Source organism: Talaromyces marneffei, chromosome 8 (assembly GCF_009556855.1).
Source record: "Talaromyces marneffei chromosome 8, complete sequence".
Lineage (NCBI taxonomy): Eukaryota > Fungi > Ascomycota > Eurotiomycetes > Eurotiales > Trichocomaceae > Talaromyces > Talaromyces marneffei.
Genome location: NC_072355.1, coordinates 108,022 through 129,410, shown reverse-complemented (window position 1 = coordinate 129,410; position 21,389 = coordinate 108,022). Strand labels below are relative to the sequence as shown.

General features: G+C 47.2%; 7 protein-coding genes across 7 annotated transcripts; 2 read left to right on the top strand and 5 right to left on the bottom strand.

Moving 5' to 3' along the window:
- Nucleotides 1-210: 210 nt before the first annotated feature.
- Nucleotides 211-2,875, bottom strand: EYB26_009397 (uncharacterized protein; the record flags this gene model as incomplete). The annotated part of the gene is made up of 4 exons (XM_054268647.1): nucleotides 211-691; nucleotides 820-2,005; nucleotides 2,087-2,545; nucleotides 2,632-2,875. 4 exons carry the CDS (start codon nucleotides 2,873-2,875, stop codon nucleotides 211-213), a joined length of 2,370 nt encoding a protein of 789 aa, XP_054124622.1.
- Nucleotides 2,876-5,375: 2,500 nt separating this feature from the next.
- Nucleotides 5,376-6,820, top strand: EYB26_009396 (uncharacterized protein; the record flags this gene model as incomplete). The annotated part of the gene is made up of 4 exons (XM_054268646.1): nucleotides 5,376-5,392; nucleotides 5,457-6,504; nucleotides 6,571-6,640; nucleotides 6,708-6,820. The coding sequence occupies 4 exons, from the start codon at nucleotides 5,376-5,378 to the stop codon at nucleotides 6,818-6,820; spliced, it is 1,248 nt and encodes a 415-aa protein (XP_054124621.1).
- A 1,440-nt stretch (nucleotides 6,821-8,260) lies between these two features.
- On the top strand, nucleotides 8,261-10,059 carry EYB26_009395 (uncharacterized protein; the record flags this gene model as incomplete). Its single annotated transcript, XM_054268645.1, has 3 exons — nucleotides 8,261-8,355; nucleotides 8,508-8,792; nucleotides 8,838-10,059. 3 exons carry the CDS (start codon nucleotides 8,261-8,263, stop codon nucleotides 10,057-10,059), a joined length of 1,602 nt encoding a protein of 533 aa, XP_054124620.1.
- Nucleotides 10,060-10,630: 571 nt separating this feature from the next.
- Nucleotides 10,631-11,320, bottom strand: EYB26_009394 (uncharacterized protein; the record flags this gene model as incomplete). Its single annotated transcript, XM_054268644.1, has 1 exon — nucleotides 10,631-11,320. The coding sequence occupies one exon, from the start codon at nucleotides 11,318-11,320 to the stop codon at nucleotides 10,631-10,633; it is 690 nt and encodes a 229-aa protein (XP_054124619.1).
- A 43-nt stretch (nucleotides 11,321-11,363) lies between these two features.
- On the bottom strand, nucleotides 11,364-13,969 carry EYB26_009393 (uncharacterized protein; the record flags this gene model as incomplete). The annotated part of the gene is made up of 12 exons (XM_054268643.1): nucleotides 11,364-11,381; nucleotides 11,481-11,523; nucleotides 11,852-12,070; nucleotides 12,135-12,329; nucleotides 12,389-12,548; nucleotides 12,611-12,716; nucleotides 12,777-12,861; nucleotides 12,946-13,115; nucleotides 13,174-13,296; nucleotides 13,358-13,512; nucleotides 13,568-13,685; nucleotides 13,742-13,969. 12 exons carry the CDS (start codon nucleotides 13,967-13,969, stop codon nucleotides 11,364-11,366), a joined length of 1,620 nt encoding a protein of 539 aa, XP_054124618.1.
- A 1,385-nt stretch (nucleotides 13,970-15,354) lies between these two features.
- Nucleotides 15,355-16,917, bottom strand: EYB26_009392 (uncharacterized protein; the record flags this gene model as incomplete). Its single annotated transcript, XM_054268642.1, has 1 exon — nucleotides 15,355-16,917. The coding sequence occupies one exon, from the start codon at nucleotides 16,915-16,917 to the stop codon at nucleotides 15,355-15,357; it is 1,563 nt and encodes a 520-aa protein (XP_054124617.1).
- Nucleotides 16,918-17,801: 884 nt separating this feature from the next.
- On the bottom strand, nucleotides 17,802-18,977 carry EYB26_009391 (uncharacterized protein; the record flags this gene model as incomplete). Its single annotated transcript, XM_054268641.1, has 1 exon — nucleotides 17,802-18,977. One exon carries the CDS (start codon nucleotides 18,975-18,977, stop codon nucleotides 17,802-17,804), a length of 1,176 nt encoding a protein of 391 aa, XP_054124616.1.
- Between the last annotated feature and the right edge of the window lie 2,412 nt (nucleotides 18,978-21,389).

Below are 21,389 nucleotides of genomic sequence, written 5' to 3'. Positions count from 1 at the left end.
AGTCATGGGAGCAGGTCGTGGCAACTCTCATTTTTGGATTTGCTATAATTAGACTTGCGCGTACTAGGCTGATCTCATATACCTATGATAGTATGGACAAGAAGTGAATAAAAGATATTTACAACGAATATACCACGCAACTTCTCTCGTGTCTTCACTGTTGATTTCGTGTGGCCAACTGAGCTGCAAATTTTTTGAAATAACCCCGCTCTATTTGTACTTAAACAGCGTGAACCCATCGTTGAAGACACCGATATTATCGGAGAACAGTGCCACGCTTGTACCATCCAGCGTGACCATATTAGTGACGCCAACGGTGTTGAGAGTGTACACCCTCAGTGCTGCTGTTGTCGATCCATCAACACGGAAAATCTCGCTCTGGCATTTTTCTCTGTGACCAGGGTTTGAACAGTCTGTGCTGTAGTGGTTGAAGAAACTGTAAAGACCAGCTCCGTAGAAGTAGATCGAGTTACTGTTGATAACGTACAGACCGAGAGCATTACAATTGCCTTCCAGGCAAGAGCCGTAGTCTGGGTCATGGAACGCTGCGTTGGATACATAAGGACCTGACCTGGCATCTGGGATTGGTTGATAGTAAGGAGTCTCGGTTTGGATGAACCCAGCCATCACATTGGATGCACCGTAGAACGAGTACTGATAAAGTGAATGATGTTCCACACTGGTTCCATACCTAATTGATTGCGAAGAAATTGTCAGCAGTGACCATTGGTGAGTAGTGGCGATTAAAGGAAAACTCAGGCAGAACGACAATATTGAACCAAACCTATCCCCACTCACTACCTTCGAGGAAGCACTTACATTAGAATATTGGAGCCTTCAATAAGAGCGCCACGGCCAGTGTAGACCGAAATTCGAGTGTCCTTTGGATCATCAAGATCGTGATCAGCAGTCCAGATCCAATTGTTCTCAAGGTAAACGTTTTTGGCCGAACTCGTGACATGCAGCGACATGAAGGCGGCTTCACAAGCAAGAGTAACTGGTCCAGTTATGGGGCAATTGGCAACTTGCAAGTCAGAGCCAATGAAGCCTCCAATACGGGTGTGGACGTCCCAAAGACCGGATCCTTGTTCACCATTGAGATTGTACTCGATCAGCACTGCGCCAGCTGCACCGCCTCGGGTACTGACGATAAGGTCAGAAACCTCAATGAATCCTGAGTCGCCTTCCTTACCAACTTTCACGACTGGATACGGTGACTCAATATTGGAAAATTTGCTACCACTGCCCAGAATTGTGGGATAGGCCTCACCAACGACCCTGGACCCGGGAGGAATGTAGATAGTATTGGTAACAACGTAGACACCATAATCAAAGAAAGCAATTTTTCCCAAGGCCGCCGCAACGTTGAGTACAGCCTGAATGATGATAGTATCATCGGTAACACCATCACCTTTTGCTCCAAACACGCGTATGCTTAGCACACTAGCAGTTCCGTAAGACTCATATTGCGGCTTGCTCTTGGTAAAATAATTATATGATCCGCTTTGCAACAATCCGGGCGGTCGTGGAACGGCGTCAAAGGGACCATTCAAGAGGTTGGGTCCCATAGGGGTATATGTCTTCCCTTGTCCGAAAGCAGGGATGGTTATGGTACCACCAGGCAAGTAGACGCCGTTCGGGCCTCGGATCGCAACGGGCACATTGCTCAACGCTACATTCTCAATGATGAGATTTCCTGCACCGGGAGGAGAGGAGGTAGGAGTCCATGCAGTCTTGAGGAAGGTACCGCAGTTGCCGATTTTGCTGTCGATGATTGTCACCGATCCCGCACTAATAGATGTGGGACCACCGAGGGAAAAGTCAAAGGCAGTTTGGCAATTTTCAATGGTAAGACCCGAGTAGGTCCAACCCCAGTTCCAGATTTGGCTAATAGCAACTACAGCACTGGAAATGGTGACATTTCGCATAGTGAATTGCTGGTTACCGACATTGAACCCGTAAAGACCACCAGTAACAATCACATCAGTGAGGAAACCACCGGAACCTGAAAGTGGAAGAAACTTGGTAAGTAAAAACTCCCTGTGACATGCAATTTGTTTAACAGGAGTCGTAGCTGATTACTTACCATTTTCAATGAAGAGACCCTGCGCTTTTGTACCAGGATCGGCATTGAGCTTGATCTGCACATTCTGCAAACTTGTTGCCTGACCAGTAGGCCAGTGAATACCAGTTGATCCGCCGGAAGCAGGGATTGCAGTGAGATCCAAAATCAAGTTTCGAATTTGGCGATAAAAGACGTTTGTCGAGATCCAACCTTGGTTACCGTCGGGCTGGTATTGATCTCCATCAATCAAGCCGAGGCCAACGAAACCGGGGGTTGCCTTGAGGACAGCCGGGGAATTGGGGTTACCAATCAGCTGGGTAAAGTAGTAGTTAATGATTGACGATGAGACTACATAGGTTCCTGCAGGGAAGTAGATGATAGCCGGGGTTGTTGAGGACGTCTGTCTGGAAGCAGGGCCGAAGCGGCCGCCATCACTGATGGCGTTGTTGATAGCTAAAGTATCATCGGTCACACCATCACCTATATTAGAAAATCACCGGATTAGTACGATCCAGTTTCATACTTCATATAATTCATTGCTAATGGATCATCTGCCGCCCACTCACCAACAGCACCATAGTCCTTGACGTTCCTGAATACTGCATATCCACCGTGTGCATATGGTGTAAAGCCTTGGTGAGCGATATCAGCCAGCCAATACGGGGGGTCATTCATATCCGCTGCCCGGAGGACGTGTGCATTTGCAGTTCCATTTAATCCATCAAAGGGCTCGTTGTCGGGGAGCCGAAATGATTCTGTTCCAGTACTAGCAAGCAATATGCTAGACACAAGCAAGGAGAAGTAACGCATCTTGCGTGGATTTCTACTACCAGCGAAGCCTTCGTTCCAACAAGAATCGAATCTCTAGACTCGCAAGAAAGACGACGTGAAACAGCACCGTGTTTTTATCTTGAATCATTTATCATGGGCGGAAATCATGGCTTTTGTGCTACCCACGCTACCAGATATCGCGTTTTTCGCACCTAGGAAACCTATTCCAATTTCTGTCAGCAGGCCTAGGGGTGGAGCACATGGTAACATCGTGGTTGAGCAACACCACGTCTTTTTTCGTGGATTGTGTGGAAAATAACCGGCTTTTTCTCGATGACACATACATTCCGGTCAAATTGGTCGCAACAAAGGCAGAAAGCTACAGCCTCTTCCTCCTTGAACATTTTGCTTAGGTAAATGTGGCATGCAGGCATAATGGAAACGAACGCTACGAGTCCCGATTCCTTGGACCAAGTAGTCGTTGAAACGCTTCTCCAATCAGTGTTCATAAAGTATTCCCTTTCTCCGTGCACTGCCACATTAGGATGGAAAGAACATATCGGTTCCTGGTAGACGAGGCTAGAACTATGTCGCCTTTAACGGTACTACTGCGAAGCCGTACTATGAGTAGTAGTAGCATGGAGTCGGGTACAGTGCAGATGGCAGATGCCGTACCAAGGTATGATTGGAACTCCACCAATTACCGACATGAAGAACTTTTAGTGAGACGGATCATTAAACCACAGACTACGTACTCCGTACATAGTTCCATGGGACATTGCCGGCTAAATCACTGAGTCCGCCGTTTCATCGCTAGTATACCCCGTGTTACCACCCCGAAGAGGAAAAAGAGGGAAATGTAAATAAAGAAAAAAATAAAAATAAAAAAAATTACTGGAGTATCATCTGATTCTCACCAGTTTTGCGCAGAGCAACATTTTACGTTCCGTGTTGCGAACAGGAACGATGGGAGCCATCCATACCTACCAGTAGTGCCTAGTGAGCAAATTACCACTGAACGACACCATCGGCATCGTGATTCGCTAGGTAGTAGTTAGTTAGTGCTGTAGTTTTGAAGTTTTAAACACTCAAGTCTACACAGGAGTCTAGAAGTAGGGTCACATACTAAGCGATTAGGTAGCATACCTACACTTTATCTACGGGCGAGTCCGCCGATTGGCCTTCGATAGGTAGTTATGGTAGGTACGGTAGCCGGTGTGGTAACCCCAGCCTGTGACCACGCTTAAGCCACCACTTAGCCGATGCGAGCAGTCGCCAATGGAAGTCCGCAAAGAACAAGAAACGTTTTCGGAAACATCGTGTCTGGGGTAGTATCATGCATGGCACCTGCAGGGTTTGGTTTACCTATAATCCCACTCCTCCTTTTACTCTGTGCAACTCATACTAATATCCCAATCTTAAAGTTACTACAGTCACGTTCAGTTTTTGTTGACAATATCTTGCTGAAAATGGCTTGCCATGCGAATCCTGACGAGCTCTTGTCCATATCGTGTCCGTCTGAGATCGCAAATATTTGCCAGGCAAGGGTTCAGCACTACAGTATCAGAATTTGAGAGGAGGATGACATTTTGGGTGTCCCTCGACCGCTTGTATAGTTCATGCGAAGAAGTGGGACGATCTCATTATGTGCTAAGCAAATTTATGCGTACTCCGTCCTACTTTCTTGGGCGCCTTAGGTACTGGCGAAAAAGATTGGATTGGTCGTTTATGTTACAGTGGTCTTGGTCAGTCTGCACGCCGTAGGTATAGAAGATGTGCCAGTCGTATGGCTCGAACACGATGACGCCACATGACTCTGTAATTTGGTCAACTGAGCAACCCTCGATCTAGAACTCAAATATTAGCTTAGAGATTCGTGCCACGGTCGAGATCGGAGTAACCACGATACGAGCATGTAACTAACTCCGACCTAACCGTATGTATGTATGTCGACTCAACTTGGCACCGTCGTACATCGCACAGGGACGACTGTGGTAAATCACTGGATCCTATACAAGTACCCTAAAATTGTTTTAGGGCTAATAATTAGCACTCTCCACCAATACTATCGCTTAATTTAACTCGACAATCCCGTCCTACGCCATCGTACACTTAGCGGTCAGTTGATCGACATATATAATATGACGGAAAAAATACATTCTATGACCACAGTTCGCTCGGTAATGTCAACCCCGTGGCAACGTCTTAATAACGAGAAAATGTAATATGGTCGCTATGATGGAACGATATTATCAATCATCCCGGCTTTGCGTTCCGATTGCCACGAGACCTCGACCCTTGGAGAACTTAATTCTCCGTATGAAAGCTTCATTACAAATTACCTACGTATTTGTCACGTTCTTTGATGCTGCGAAACAGTACGGACTAATGACGTAAAAATTGGGGAAGATAAGATTTGTTCTGTATCTGATGGGCGATTCGTACCTTCCACAGTAAACTATATCTATATATACATATTATTCTCTTCGATATAACAAAGTATAAGCGAGAGAGCCAGTTCTATCGGACAGCAGGAAGAATGGCGGAGATACAGCAGTATGGTCACTTATCCTCAGTGCATCAAGCTAGCCATCAGCTGAGCTAACACACAGACACTCAGAAGACCCATTTCTACTCCACAATATAAGCCTCATTCAACGGAGACGATGAAAGCAGCCGTATGGCTGGGTCGACGACAGATCGAAATCGTCAAGGTTGCCAAACCATCCATCACCGAACTAGCCGATGCCATCGTTCGGATTACTCATACTACAATCTGCGGCTCGGACCTATACATATACGAAGGGGATCTGGACAGGTCTATGGAGAAAGGAAGAATCATGGGTCATGAGGCTATTGGTTTCGTTGAAAAAGTGGGAAGCGCCGTGAGCCGTCTGAAGGTTGGCGATCGGGTCATCATTCTGCCCATCATTGCCTGTGGTCAATGCCAGTACTGCAAGAAACAGCAATACGCATTATGCGATACCACTAATGGATCGGAGGAGATGGAGGCAAAATATGGACACCGACTTTCCGGTACCCTGGGTTCCTCCGAGCTGATGGGTGGATATTCCGGTGATCAAGCCGAGTATTGTCGCGTCCCAAACGCAGATCTGACTTGCATCAAAGCACCCGATGATATCCGGGCAAAAAAGCTCCTTGGTTTGGCAGACGTGACAACGTCGGCCTGGCATGGATGCGAATTAGCCGAAGTTGGGAAAGGGGATATTGTGGGTGTCTGGGGTTGCGGAGCCGTGGGTTTGTCAATTCAGCGCCTGGCAAAGCTGCGTGGAGCCAGTAAAGTGTTTGCAGTTGACAAGGATCAAACCAGGTTACAGATTGCAGAGAGCTTTGGCATGATCCCAGTTGATGTGGTGGCACATCCGAATGTGTCCAATTACATCTTGTCGGTACAGCCTCATGGGCTCGATTGTGGTATAGAGGCCAGTGGGTTCCGCAGCATAAACACACCAAAGCATGCGGCCATGCGGTATATGAAAGCCGAGACGGATAGTGGCGATACTGTTCACGCAGTCCTCAAATCTACCCGTAAAGGAGGGCACATTGCGCTGACTGGCGACTTCTTCTGGGGAACCAATGACTTTCCTATCGGAATGCTCATGGAGAAGGGAATTACTGTCAGAGGCGGACAACACTTCGGTTCAAAGGTATTAACTATCCTCGAGTATAAAAATCCACAACACGTGAGTGTGTTTTGACACTGACGTCCGTAGTACTATCCGCATCTGCTTAACCTCGTGATCGAGGGAAAATATGATCCCTCGTGGATGTTTACGTACGATGGTAAGTGCTGCTTGACATGCATTTCGCCTAGGTAACTTTCTAATCCCTAGACCTGCTTCACATTTAGACGAGTTTGAGAATATTAGCGAGGATTATCGACTATTTGCTCGACATCAAATTCCTGGTGGACTAAAAGTGTGTCTAACAACAGAATACGGGCGTCAAAAGGAAGCAAAATAAGTACAGTCAGTATTTTACACATTAAGGAGATGCTTTGCAAGTCCAATCTGCGTAACTTAACTACCATGCCCAACTATAGAATATGCACTTGGTCCAAACCACTTTCAGGCCTTTTAATAAACTAAAATCAGCATGTGCTCCGTGCACCTCTTCGAGTCTGCACTACTGATCTGGGTATCGTATCGCCGCTTCACACAATTGTCACCCATATATCGCAGCATATCTTTTTCCGTTTGATCATGTGCCTTACTAACCAAGAAATTCCCACATGGGGAAAATCCGGTCTATTCAGTCTGGTTCTACCAAGTCTGGTAAGCCAGTCAATTCGTTTTAGGGTTTGTAAGAGTACCTTGGGTTGCGGGGAAGGAGCCATATTTTACCTTTGGGCTGTATAAATTGTCACTTTGATCAATGGTCATGCTGAGTGGAAAATTTCACTGAGGTGCATAATCCTTTTCTGGAACATTTAGCCCGTCCATGGCATGGCGGGGCTTGTTTTTTGGGCCTTGGCTTGGTTGGACACATTCTACTCCTCAATCATGATTATCCGCAATATCACGAGCCCAAGTTTTTACCTATCGGATGGTTCCGTTGTTAGGGTTATCTACATGTTCTCCACGACGGCCTGCTCTAGTATACGTAGTACATACCGGCGGGGGAGCCGATGGGGCGACGATCAACGACCGCCAAAGGAGCTTCAGAAGCATCCGACCACGGTTTCCGTCCTAGATGGTGCTGTCAACTCTCGAACAATTCTTGTAATGCTAAATGCGGTCATTCATTTTTAGGGTCATGTTAATTCTGTCGGGGGACGGGGAATTCCAGGTATGATCGGGGGCATTTTCGGATTGGCAGGCAGTCACCGTTCTCGATGCAGCCCAAAACAGGATACACAAGGAACCGCTAATGCTTGTCACTGCGCAGAAGGCAAGAAGCTCAGCACCGACAACTGACTACTCCGTACTCCGAGTAACCTATTGTTTCTGGCAGTCTGGCAAGATAGGAGAGAAGCTAAAAATAGGGCAGGAGTAATACGCTTAAAATTAGCGAAGCTAAGCCTCATGTGACAGCGACTAACCCAAACGAGCTGCAGGTCACCTTCAGAACGTGAACTTGCCTCACACGCCAGCCTCGCTGAAGTTGCAACTTACACCTTACGTCCAGGTTCTTCGCATCCACGGCCAATCGCCACGCTTAGAACACGGCGCTAGCTTTATCTAGCGCCGTCTGTGCAACGCGAGCCCGGGGTGCAAATTAAACAATTAATAGTCAAAACCATGCCCGGCATGGTAGTTAATACATGTTGAAACCACTTCGCCTGTCGACGAGGCGCAATCTGGCTATAAAGACATCCCACACGTCCACTGCGAGCAATTAAACTTTGCGTGGGCTTCGACGGCATTGGATATCCACTGAGACCCTTCTCCAGCAGCCACCACAATGGTTATGCTCGAAAAAGAGGGCGATGGCGATAATAAGGAACGGCGGGCGCGGACAAGCCACCCGAAGGTACGGACTGGCTGTTTAACGTGCAAGTAAGCTGACTCTCCACTCATCCCCGCAAAAACCCTTTCGCTTGAGAGGGTGATCCTTCGTTCTCAAGGACGAGCATTCCAAACCTTTCCATTGCTTCCCGCTCATTGTCGTTGATCAATTGCGTATTTGTAGCGATACTAACAAGATACAGGCGTCGGCACAAGAAATGCGATGAGAATCGCCCCTCATGTCGTAGGTGTATCGCTTCCGGACGAGAATGCGAAGGATACTACACTGCTCCCGATAAACAAGTCAAGGCTGCTCGACCAGTCAGGCAATATGTCCTCATTATACCTAAAACATCTCTAGCTCAGATACCCCAACCAAAGCTGGCCATCTCTCTCTCGCTAAATTCTCCCAGTCAAGTTGATCTCACTCCGCCTGAACGATGGCACTTGCACTTTTTCCGCAACGCCACGGCCCGTCTCTGTGGCGCGTATTTCCATGACGAGTTCTAGCATGGGTTGGTCCACCAACTCAGCGAGGAACAACCGGCAGTCCGCTATGCAGTCATTGCCATGAGCGCTAGGCAAGCGCAATTTGAGCGAGAGCAATTACAACAGGCCACTAAATCTGAACAAGAACTCCTGAGTCTCAAGCAGTGTAACAAAGCCATTGCTAGTCTTCGAAATTTTCTTGTCAAGGAACCACCAGGCGCAGCGCGGAATCAGGTTGTGCTGGCTACTTGTGCTGTCCTGGTATATCTCGCCCTTTTTGAGGACGATACCAAAGTCGCTGATTATCATTTCCAATCGGGGTATCGGCTCTTACAAGAATGGCGAAAGGACGATTTTAACGGCAGCTCGAGTGCGCCAGCACTTGTGCGGACGTTCGCTCAACTACAACTACACCGATCCACCTGTACGAACCCGAAGGTATTTGTCGAAGAAGATGACCCAATACTTTCTTCACTGGTTGTTGAAGACCTACGACCCACGAAATCAGAAGTGAATCCCGAGGTGGTAAATCATTTCATAGTTGTTCTTGGATGGATCTTATTACAAAATGATCCTCACGGCTTCATGTTAGGACATACGGGCAGATTATTACGCAGTGGTGAGGCTGCAGTTCTAAGTATGCTTCGCCTCTGGCGCATACAATTAAAGCGCTCTGTGCTGATGCACAGTGACACTGTGTCTCTACCCGATCACGACACACTATCCATTCTTGTTTTATGGAGTGAGGTGATACACATCAAATTATCCACCAACAGCCAGCCTGCATTGAACGAACATTCCGAAATGAGATTTGACAACTTTCTAACACATTTCCAACGGGTTGTCGTGCTGGTGAAGTCGATTTTGATAGCTCCGAAGAGCTCTTCAATACTGTCAGACTTTCCTGCTAGGGTGGTTCTAATCCCACCACTACTTTTTTGCGGCTTCAAATGTCGCGACTGGCAAGTTAGGCGTCAAGTGATGCAATTATTACAAGAACTAAGGGATCATGAAGATCCCTGGGTATCCGGGTCAATACTGGCCCTGGAGGAAATAATAAAAGTTGAGTCTGAGGGAATTGCTCCAGGAGAGCAGATTCCGGACTACTCTTGTGTGGATAGCTTGCGTGTCGATATTCACGCCAAAGACTCTGACGTCTCTATACGCTATTGCCGTACCCAACTTCTCCCCGATGAATCAGGGAATTCACGTGCTATCGAAGACACAACAAGCTACTCTCGATTCCGGCTAGACCGTGGCAAATAACCTTTCTTACGAGGGTTTAGGCCCTTTGGGGGCGGTTTTAATGGCTTACTATGTACGTAGTACGTACCTCGTAGAGCTTAGTCTCAAATTTTACTTTAAGCCAAGGCTAGGGACTTTAGCAATATCCAGGATTGGTCTGTTTATAAATTAACCGCAGTAGTCTGTAGGCTAGAATATATTAAGCCTCATGGCGTCGCGCTAACAAGATTAAAGACAAGGGAGTTGGGATCGTGGAGAGTACTCCGTACATATGGAGTAGAGTGTGCTACTTTTCAGCTGTTTTTACTCCGTACTATGCACAGCCATCATGTTGCGAAAAGATACAATTAATTCGTCGGATTGGTTAGTTGAGCCGAGCGCTTCGGCAGTTTTCCTCTCCAGGTACCGCTTTGGTCACTTAGGGTTATTATCATAGGAAACTTGAACAATCTGGAAATTGTATCAGTAACTTATTGCCACAGCATCACCAATTTCAATTCCCCCCTCTACCTCTCTTCGTCCGATCAATATTTTCGAATTCTTTAGCTTCTTTTGGCTCTCTCTAATCTCATCTTTCCCTCTGCTTTCCTTGTCATCCATCATCTCCAAGCTGCAATGTATACCTATTTCCTTTTTCGCGTCGTTCTCTCTGCCTAATTTTTGCTTGGCCCTTGTTGGAGCGCTTATTCTGACCCAAAGCCTGCTCGCATTCTTCTTCACCCCCGATATCACGATGTATAACGTTAATAGTCGGCTGCCAGTATGGAGAAAGGCCATCTTCCCCATCTCCGAGCACAGCAAGTCGTCGGGCTAGCTCCTCGACAAATGCAACACTTCGATGACGACCCTCTTCACAGCATATTGTCACAACTATATCGATATCTGCAATCAGTTCGCTTGAATTATGGGCATTCAAAACAGAGTGCTGATCAGTTTCCTCGGATCCTCCTCGTTTACTCTGATCCTGCTCCTCAATGAAATTTAAAGATTGTCCACATTCTTCATTGACTGCGTTGCAAATCTCCCCTCGGACCTTTTCCAGGAATGCCTCAACATTATCGTTCTGAAGGAACTCCTTCTGAAGTCTGCGAGACATGCCGGTTGCATTAACTCGAAGTTGGCGTGGTGGATTGGGCAAGTGTCGAATGTTGTAAGCCAGAGTTTTGTGATATCGTGCCTCGTTATGCTGCTGTTGTTGCACAATTGGGCCGTTGGCATGACCATATGAGAAAAGTGATATTCGGACTCCGACTGGTCTTGCGCAAGCCGGTAGGGATGCCATAGTAATCAGCCTGGCGCGCAATACTTTTTAACTTAGTCGAACCTCAAAGGAACGGCTTGTGCTGGTAATCTTATCAGCATATGTGACACTTTACAGTGGCTCGACGTTTCGTATCGCTTTTTAGACCTCGGCAAACAAAGTGTACGGAGCATACACATACATAATAGGTGACTGAAACTAATGATGGCGATATTCGCAGAGCACTTCAAAATTGTCAACTCTACGCATATAAATTTTAATAGGTCGGGTCGAGGAACATTTGAACTCTGTGGTTGAAGAATTTCTTGACGATTTGTTTTCAGCTCAGAACCTTAGTGGGTAGTAGTTAATTAAGTTAGGCAACTTAGTATGACTCATACCTAGGCAAATATAAAGATAATGCCCAAAAGCACCAGATAGGGTATGACGGCAGAACTAATAAAGATCTAATATTTTTGAGAAGAATTATATCGACAAAATTAAAGGTTCCCAACTATGTATGGGGAAAATGTGGTAAGAAAAAAGCCCCAGCTGCTGCAGGTCACCACCTACTTCTTAGCATACCACTCGTCAACCCAAACCTTCATTTGGGCGATTTCTTTGTTCTGGACATCGCGAATACCAGCATTCGCATCGCCGTTTCTCCATAGAAGATCATAGCAATGGCTGGCTTCGGGCATGACAAAGATGGGATTGGGCTCGGTAGAAGTTGCTGGACCGCCGGGACGGAAGTCTGATGAGATAGTTTCTTCGCGCCAGGGGTCGTATTGTCTGTTTTGAAGGATCGTTGTTAGTAAAAGGTGTGCTGAAAATGCGAGTGGAACAGGAGGTATACCCTTGGGCCCAAATCACACGCTCAGTGGTTCCGGTCCAGCCCTTTGTCCAAGCGTTCAAGGAATCAGAGCGCTTGCCGTTAGCGCTGGCATACGTGTATCCATCGTCCGGCTGGAAGAATGTTCCGCATGTTCGGAAAAGGTAGTCCGCTGTTACCAAGTGGGAGACAATGGATGGAACTCCTTTGGGGGCAGCACTATGATAAAAGACTGTCAGACTGACGGGTCTTGTCTTCTCCCTTGAATTAGTACTTACTCTTGCCAAGAACCAAATGGTTCGTTACAACAGAACCACATCCACTGACGATCTGCGGCATTGCCAATTGTTTTATCGGAATAGAGTGGGTTTGAGCTGTTATAAGTGTCGAAACAAGCTGTTTCGTGTTGATCCGTCCAGTAGCCGTAACCGGCGCAAGCTGTGGTCAAGTTCTTTAGCCAACGGGAACAACGTAATTTCTGCTTTGTAGGTTGTACTGACCTCCAGGGAAATATGAAGTAGTCCACCATTGGGCATATCCTTCCAGACCTTTGATGGGGCCGACGCCACCGGGACCGGCCTTGGCTGGAGGAGTGGCATGGACGTTCTGCACGCCCTATCAGATTGCTGATTTTGATTGATATATGTGGTAGATAGATATACTTACCTCAATATAGTCACAGAATTCATAGGTAGCCCCGGCCTGTGTCCAACTAGTCGTCTGCCCGGTGAACGGACCTGCCATAATTGCTCTATTGCGAACCGTCAGCACTAATTCATCATTTCGAAATGCACGACTATCATTCAAGCTCCTCGCCTGTTGATGTGGAACATACGCAGCAAAGTCATCATCTCTAAGATCTCCAAGCATGAACTTGTTCTTGAGGGCATCTTTGGCCTTTTCATTTGGTCCGCCCAGGATTGAGTCGATGTGATTAATAACCTTGACTAGATCCGTGCTACAGTTATGTGGTAGCCGCTCCTGAATAGGAACAAAGTATTGCCACTACAGAATTTGTCAGATATGAGCTTGATACATCCGAGTCAGTAAAAAGAGTACTCACATAGTCCCAGATTGCCTCCACAGGTGCACTGGATGCATGGTAAGCCCAAAAGGTCCCAGGCAAAGTGGCTGCGGTCCAACCGGCTTGAGCTCCACTGTACGAGCCACCGGCAAGAATCCATGGCTATGAAGCATGTTAGAGCCGATCACGAAGGTTAAATGACGGTGGAATAGACAATACATACCGCATTTTGAGGGCTACTCTTGGTAGAATTGTCGAATGGAAGCTCGACATTCTTTGCGAAGTAGACGGCGTCAGCAAGAGCGTTTTTAAAAGTGAGTTGCTGCATCGTCTTGGGTGTCAATGTGTCAACTGGAGAGGATTCGCCCCAGTAGCGGTCTTTTCAAAAGTCGGATTAGGAACTGCGGAAACCAAGAGGTAAGAAGTAACTCACGCTCGAGAATAAGTCCAGCACCACCAAATTCCTGTGCATAAACGCCAGTAATTGTCTTGTTGAATAGATACCCCTGAAAGCCTTCGGCGGTTTGCTCTCCTGGTTGGAACAAGATGACCTGGCGTCTGAATTAGCATCTGAGATTGACAAGTCAAGAGACAAGGAGCTATCTACCGGAGATCCAGGCCCCTTCCAGTACTCTGTACTCCAAAAGTAACGCTGCTTAAAGGTACCTAGCGCTGGTTTATCGTGATCCAGGAGCTGATCAAACCATCCAGTTGCATATTGTTGGATTTGAGCTTCAGCTGTAATCGCTGGAGCCCTAGGGACATTCGGTCTAGAGGCTACCACAAATGACGCCCATGAGACACCTAGGGCGATAGTTGAGAGGATTGATCGCATGTTGACAGGATGTAGCAGGGCGTGCTACGGTTTGACCCTCAATGTTGCAAGGAAGGGCAGCCGATAAGCTTTCTTCTGATTATTCTCAGGTCTGGAACGAGAGGGTTGTACGGCCTTTATGTATTACCGCACTTCCAGGGGAGGGACAACCATTGGTACACTAATACAGGGCAGAGATACTAGCAAGGAACAAATAGGCTACTTTAGTTGCTGGACCAGTGCACTTGCTTATGCTAGTACCACATGCTGCACCTGGTCTACTTCAGTACTAATCGATATGGTGGCCAAGCTCCGTAGGAAGTGGGACGGTGGAGCTACAAATCCAAAGAATAATTCATCTCGGCAAATTGTTTCTGTAGTAGTCTGAATACGGATAATCTCCCATGGCTAGCCCGCTGCTGGTGTGTAGGATGTGCTACGTACATGCATTGCAAAGCGCGATATCAATGAAAAAAAAGGTTCGGAAGGTTGCTTAGTGTGGGACCATCATCACAAAGAGGCTTCAGTACGCATCAAAAACTCGGCAAATAAACAGCAAGAAAACAAGACGAATTTCATGCGCTAGTACGTGTAGGTATAGTCGGCGGGGTAGAGGCTAGACAAGGACGAGGCTTTTGAGTGTTTCTATTCTAGTACCTCTGAAATCTAGCATGGTCGCACCACCGACGATCCATTGTTGACTTGGCTTTGGTGTAACCAGTTGAATTGCAGATGCTCAGCGGGAGATGATCGTATGTTTGAAGGCGAGCGATCCCGGGGTGTTGTATTCGACGGAGAAGATTCTGTATCTAAGTCACAGGGGCTGAAGGAGGAAAATTGCGGTTGGATCATTTCAGTGTAGCATCGTCGGGTGGTAGTTACGGTAGCGGGTCCGTTTATAGATTAACCAACGCCTTTTTATTTCCAGAAAATTGGAAGATAAGAAGCGGAGAGACCGATCCTGGACGGAGAATGTACTATAGAGTAAGTAATGACCGATATTGATATTAAACACGGATGCCTAGGTACTCTCGTGCAATCAAACAGCGACCAACGCGATTTCAAACATGGAGGGATGTCCGTCAGACGAAAAGAAGACGTCTGTTTAAACTCTTAGTTGGATGAGCCAATAGAAACGCATCCCTGTGAGAACCTTATTTCGGCAAGGCACATCCACTTCATTACGGTTTACAATTTACACAAGACGTATCTTTGTCCCATGCAAGAGAGACACTTGCCCGTGCCCACGTATAGTTGGCATCCACGTATGGAGAATGTTGTGGGAAATAGATACATTGGTCAACCATTGGATATTATTGTCAACTAAGCGTGACTCGATGATGTACAATCCAAGTATCGTCAGCGGAGAAGTACGACATTGTAAATATTCTCAAGTGATGAGCCGATCAACGGCCGAAATACTTGAGCTCGAGATAACGAGCCGGTAGATACGACAAAGCGGTCACTACAAAAGTGAATTCGTTGGCAACATCACCGCCACCGTCACCGATGAGCTTCGCCAGAGGTCCAACAAACCATGTCTCATCCATACCCATGCACCAGGCAACCACGCCGAGAAGGAACGCAACGGCTGCGCCGATACCATGAGGTAGTCTGGACGGGTCATTCCATGCTTCGAGATCATAGTTGTCGAAATTGCCTTTGCGGAAGAAAACATGTTCCTCGAATAGAATGATTGTGTAGCTTGTGCACCAATAGCCGAGAAGAGCGAGGAAATCTTGAAGATATGTATTGAGTTGCTGACGGCCACCAAGCGCAAGACCGAGGATAGCTGCGAAGCACAAGAGTGTCCAGATGAAACGAGGAATTGCTGCAAAGGGTCTCGAGACTTGTTGGAATGAAATACCCGAGCTGTAGATGCTGATGATATTCACATTGATGCCAGATAAGACGAGAAGGGTGAGCAGGAACTTGGCAAAGCCATGTGGGTAGAGCATGTCTTGAATGAGGTATCCAATGCCTTGGTTCTCATAGGTATCTTGCCAGTCGGGTCGGTTGTTGAATGCAGAAGCAACAACACATCCCGCCACCATGCCGATTGATGTCGGGATACCAATACCAAAAGTAGTCATGAAGAACACCTTGAGACGGCTGACGTTTACCGGGTAGTGAGCGTAGTAGTCACTGGCCATGGTGGACCAAGAAGCACTTGAACCGTAGACAATTGCCAATAAATTCAAGACAGATGCAGAGAGGTTCGCTCCCGTGGCAGTAGCTGGAGTTGTGTTGTCGGCATACTTGCTGGTTTCGCCGAAGATGATGAGGAAGATGATGAAAAAGATGATCCACGCATAGCGCTCATAGATCAGAATATATTTCAATCCAAAACAGGATATTATCAAGGCAACGACGGCGAGGATGACGATGCCGAGCACCAACGACACATGACCGTCAGAGACGGCAGTCAAGGCGAGACCACCGGTAATGCAAGCAACGGCGGCCCAACCCAATTGCTGGATACCGTTGAGAATGGCAATGAGCTTGTTCGGCCACCATCCGAAACTGAAACGACCGACGCTGACTTGGCGTAGACCAGTCGCGGCTCCAAACGAAGCACAGTACGCGGTCACGGCTCCACCCAGAATCGAAGCAAAGATGGTGATAACGATTGATTGTTTGAGACTTAGCCCAAATTCCCAACCGAGAAAACCAGTTGCGAAACACGAAATATTCATGGTACCACTTGCCCAGAGCAGAGCCATTGACAACTCCTCCCTCCAGTGCACTGGCCGCTTATCCTCGGGGCGTTTGCGAACAATGGCTTCCGACTCCATGCCAAACTTCTTGTCCATCCGCCGTTCAATAGCGCTAAGCTTTGCGAGGATGCCATTGCCGTTGCGCACGTCTGAGGGAGATGAGTCGTCATTGGAACTGCTCACGTTCAGAGTGGCTTTGGTGTCGGTGGCATAGTCGGGCGCGCCGTGACCCTTTTCGGCATCGTACTCCATTGTGTCGAGCAGGCACCACTGCTTGAACCAGATGGGGGCAGAACAGCGGACAAAGGAGGATAATGGAGGACAGCGAAGGAATCGCGCGTCGGCCCGGCTGAAGGAGCGACTCTGTATATATACTTTGACTGGTCGCACGAGCGCAAAGACCGAAGGCAAGAGTTGGAAGAAAAAACCAGACGTGGAGGAGCAGAGAGGAAGAAAATTCGCAAACAAGCAAAGCTAAGACCGTGGGGCGACTTCAGGGCGCAGAACAATCAGGCTGTCTGATTGGCCACAAGCAGAGCTTGTGTATCAGCGGCCCCGCCACTCCCGCTGGTCTTGGATGGCTGTGATTGGGCACGACCGGGTCTCTTGCTGTTTATGGCTAGCTCCGATAACATCTCAGTATTCTGATAAGAAGAGCATGGGCCAGACAAGCTGCGATTGGCTCCCGTCTCGTGTTGGCCACGCGGGAGGAATGCGAAAAAGGCAGGAGAGATCCAGGGCCCCACTCTGGATGGCACCCCCGGTTCGAGCAGAGTTTGCCAAGCAGCCCTCATGCAACCATACCTTGCATTACAGGCCTATACTCGTAGTACGCGTAGCATGAACGCACGATAGCGCAAGCCCTCACGTGGTCTGCCAGCAGCGACATGACCGGGACTCGCCTACTGCCGGCATGGACGAGTCATCGTCACAGTGCATGCACGCGCTACTACAGCGTACTTCGCCGCTATCTCGTCTCGAGTATTATCTTTCCAGGCAGAGCCAACGCCGTAGCAGATTCGACGTATTCAGTGCAGCAACAAGTCGGTCGTATAGTTATACAGCTTGTGCCTCGTCGAAGAGTCCAGACATATTGACACCCTTTCGCAGATTGGAAACATGCCTGTTATACCTCGCTACGTTGAGTTTTCTGGATGGTTCCTGTCCATGTGCTCTTTCAAACTCTGCATCTGGGCAAATGCTATTCGATGTCGTACACAAGTCTTCACTGAACAGAGGAGTCGTTTCTTATCAGGTGTGGCTTCTTGTTGTGGCTCCTCGATTGTGAACGGACTTTGAACATGAGGTTGCAACATCTTAGTATCTTTTTCTGGTTGTAATCCTCCCTTGAATATGGCATTACACCGTTTTGTTGCTCGCTCTAGGATCTCCTTTGGCCAGCCCTGCTGTGAAGCCACCATCATCACTGTTTGCCAGTCGTTGTAGTGCAGCCGCCTCTTTCCGCGCCCAAATGCCTGATCGTCCATGCCACGTAAAAAAATGTTCAGACAGGCGATTAGATTTCGCGTCAAAGGCCGTAATTGATTGGTCATCAATCTATCGTCAGCCGAGGTGTCGAAGCCATTAGTAGGCAGCTGGGCTGTATGTATTCTCTTGCGAAACTTTTCCTTGCTGATTCTCATCAAGCGTGCTAAAAGCACCTCCTCCATTTGCGCACTTGGTCGTGGGTCTGACTCAGATTTGATAGAGTAAAGATTCTGAATGAGTTCCGTGATTGCATCTGGTCCGGCAACAGATGCGTCAGATGGACTCTCGTCATCGTCAGAGCTTGAAGTGGCTGCCTGTTTATCAGGGACAGCATTCGGTCGCAGTCCAGACAAATCAACTAATGCACGTTCTGTTCTCCTACTTCGTGCTTTGTCTTGCGTGTGTCGGATGAGAAGGCTTTTCTGATGCAATTGGTATCCTTCTGGTTGAAAATCTCGAGGTCGGAGAGGCCATGCCGTGATAAAGTCTCTGCTTCTCAACCCAACGCTCAAGTTTCTGTTTTCATCTTCGTCGGTAGATTGATCTTCGCGCCTTTGTAACAATTCACTTTTTCGGCGTTCTTCAATCAAGAATGCGCGGTATAATAATCGGGACAGGTTTCTCCTTCGGGTCGTCGTGGTTTCTTTGATGAGATCTCGCTCTGGCTTCGTATTCTCAAACCACCTACGTCTGGTCCTTTTGCGATTCGAGTTATGATCGCTCAACGGATCCTCTGTCGTATATGCCTCAGTCCCATCTTCGCTTCCAAATAAGCGTGCCATTTCTTCTTCTTGTCTGGCATAAAGAAAACCCTCGGCTTCCATGCTTATCTCCAAAGCGCAATTCAGAAGCGACTGCCCGCGGTCAAGTGAAAGATAACGAACGCGTTACAATATGAGTTTGTTCCGTCAGGCTGCGGAGACTGGGAGACTTTTTGATTCGCCGATTTGCCGCCGACAAAGGATGACCCACCAAGCAAACAGTGCAAACACCGGGGTACCGCCTTCAACCAAGTCTGTCAAACACAAACATCACATCGTCTCAACTCTGATTCATTCTCGCCATAAGTTAAAAGTAACATGATTTTCTTATGTCAGGAACGGCTGGCCTTAGATAACGAATGCAATTGGTTGGGCCCATCTCCGTATTGAGTACCGCTACCACCACAGAATAGGTAAGTTAGTCATCTTGAATGAACAGCGTGATACAAGATGCATATTATTCGGTGTAAATTATGGTCGTAATTAACCAGACGCTGTCCTGAGTACGTATTGATACCATTGATTTAAGGTTGCCTAACTAACTAGAGCGGTTGGTCGGTACCAAGCCTCAATTTTTCAGACTACTCGCCTCACTCGACCTAGTATGCGGCATTTTGTCTGCCTTTTATCCCTCATTGAATTATCGATAATCGCGGGATACAATTGATACATATACTCGCGATGCGGGACTTAATTAGCAATTCCCTTGAACTACGTCAGGCTGATTAGAAGACAGCCTTGTGATTCTGGGGGCGACATGGATCAATAATAGACAAAAGACTGAGCAGTGGGGGCTAAAAGATATTCGTCCTGTTATATCTATCCACCTATCCAAAGCTGCGTATAGGAAATGATGTTCATATGAAAATAGTAATCTTGAAGAATTTGAACTACTAGATACAACGGCGCATTAGCCATGCTCCGACGCCGAAGACTCGGGCCGTGTTACGTAGCTATTGTTTAAGGAACGGTCCTATCTACGCCCATTGTTATTATTGCTTCATTGACTGTGGAGCCTCAATTAAGAGCGAGTCATTGTATTGACGATTCTTCAATTGTTAATGATAAGATTGTTGGCGAGTTGCTCACTGAGAATAAACAAGGCTGTTGAGAACCTGTTACCGCTGGCTGTGCAGGGCATTGAGCGTCTTACAACGCCGAATGGGGACCGCGGACAACTTTGTTATATGTGTTTCATGGTATGGGAATAGCTTCATATTTTTGTTGGTACGGGTTCCTACGTTGTCTTCCGAAACCCACTTTTATCTACGGGTTCGTCATACAACCCCACACTCTGCTAGGAAAAGCGTAGATTTAATCTCTTCTCTCTATATAATTATACATAGTAAGGACCTGGGGTTTTTTCCTGGCTTCTTGCCGTCGATGTGCTACGCCCAAGATGGGAATTCTCCTAGTCCCCGACTTACCTAGATTCCAGGCACCGTTAACTGCATAAAACCAACCCCTCACCTGGCCACTGCGAGAATTTAAAGGTTGGTTTCTTAATAAACTTATTAATCAACTTATGATTTACATTCATAAGCAAATTGAGATTAATTTGACAACGAACTTGCACGATCATGGAATCCTCGATCACCACATTTCATTTCTTTCCTAAGCTGCCAATCGAATTGCGACTCCAGATTTGGCGTCTATGCTTACCTCAACGGGTTTATGAGAAAGACAATCCTTTTTATCCAATCGTATTCCGTCTCCTGGATGATGATGGCCCATCACCCTGCTTACTTCATCAAACAACAGAGGCGAACCGCCGACCACCTGTCATTACTCGTGTATGTCGTGAGTCACGTATAGTCGCCCAAGAAAATGGTGGATACTATGAGTCCCTACCTCTTTCTAGATCTACAGAAGGTTTATGGTTTAGTCAAACTATTCTTACTAAGGGATGGTTGGATCGAATGCCAGATTCTATACATCTTAATTGGACACCTGCATATAATGCAGACTTCCCAAGTGAGGGTTCTCCACTTCAAAGCCTTTCACTAGATGCCTCTAAAGCAAGTAAAGGAGGTTCTTTATCTCTTAGCTACTTTCGAACCACCCGTGTATCCGCTAAAGAGTTGATGGATTCACTTATACGACTGCCTAGCTGGATGGTTGTTATGCGGGTTATTGTTATACATACTGACTTTGCTACTGGTGCGAGGTCGGGTCTATTTGGACTTCTAGGCGATGCACCTATACAACTTGTTCATGTATCTGATGAGGTAAATGTTAAAAATTACTTTGATATGGCTGAACAATGCGAACCATGGGGGCTAGTGACCATCCGCCAGGATCTTCGCTGCACCTCTGGGGAATTATATCGTCAAATATTAAGCGACACCATCATCGATAAATTCCGCTCAGATATCCTACTTTGCCGACTGCATCCAGTCATCATGTTTCGACTGTGTACCGACATGTGCAATCATATTGGGTTGCGGCCGATGACATTGCCTCCTTCGGGAAGAT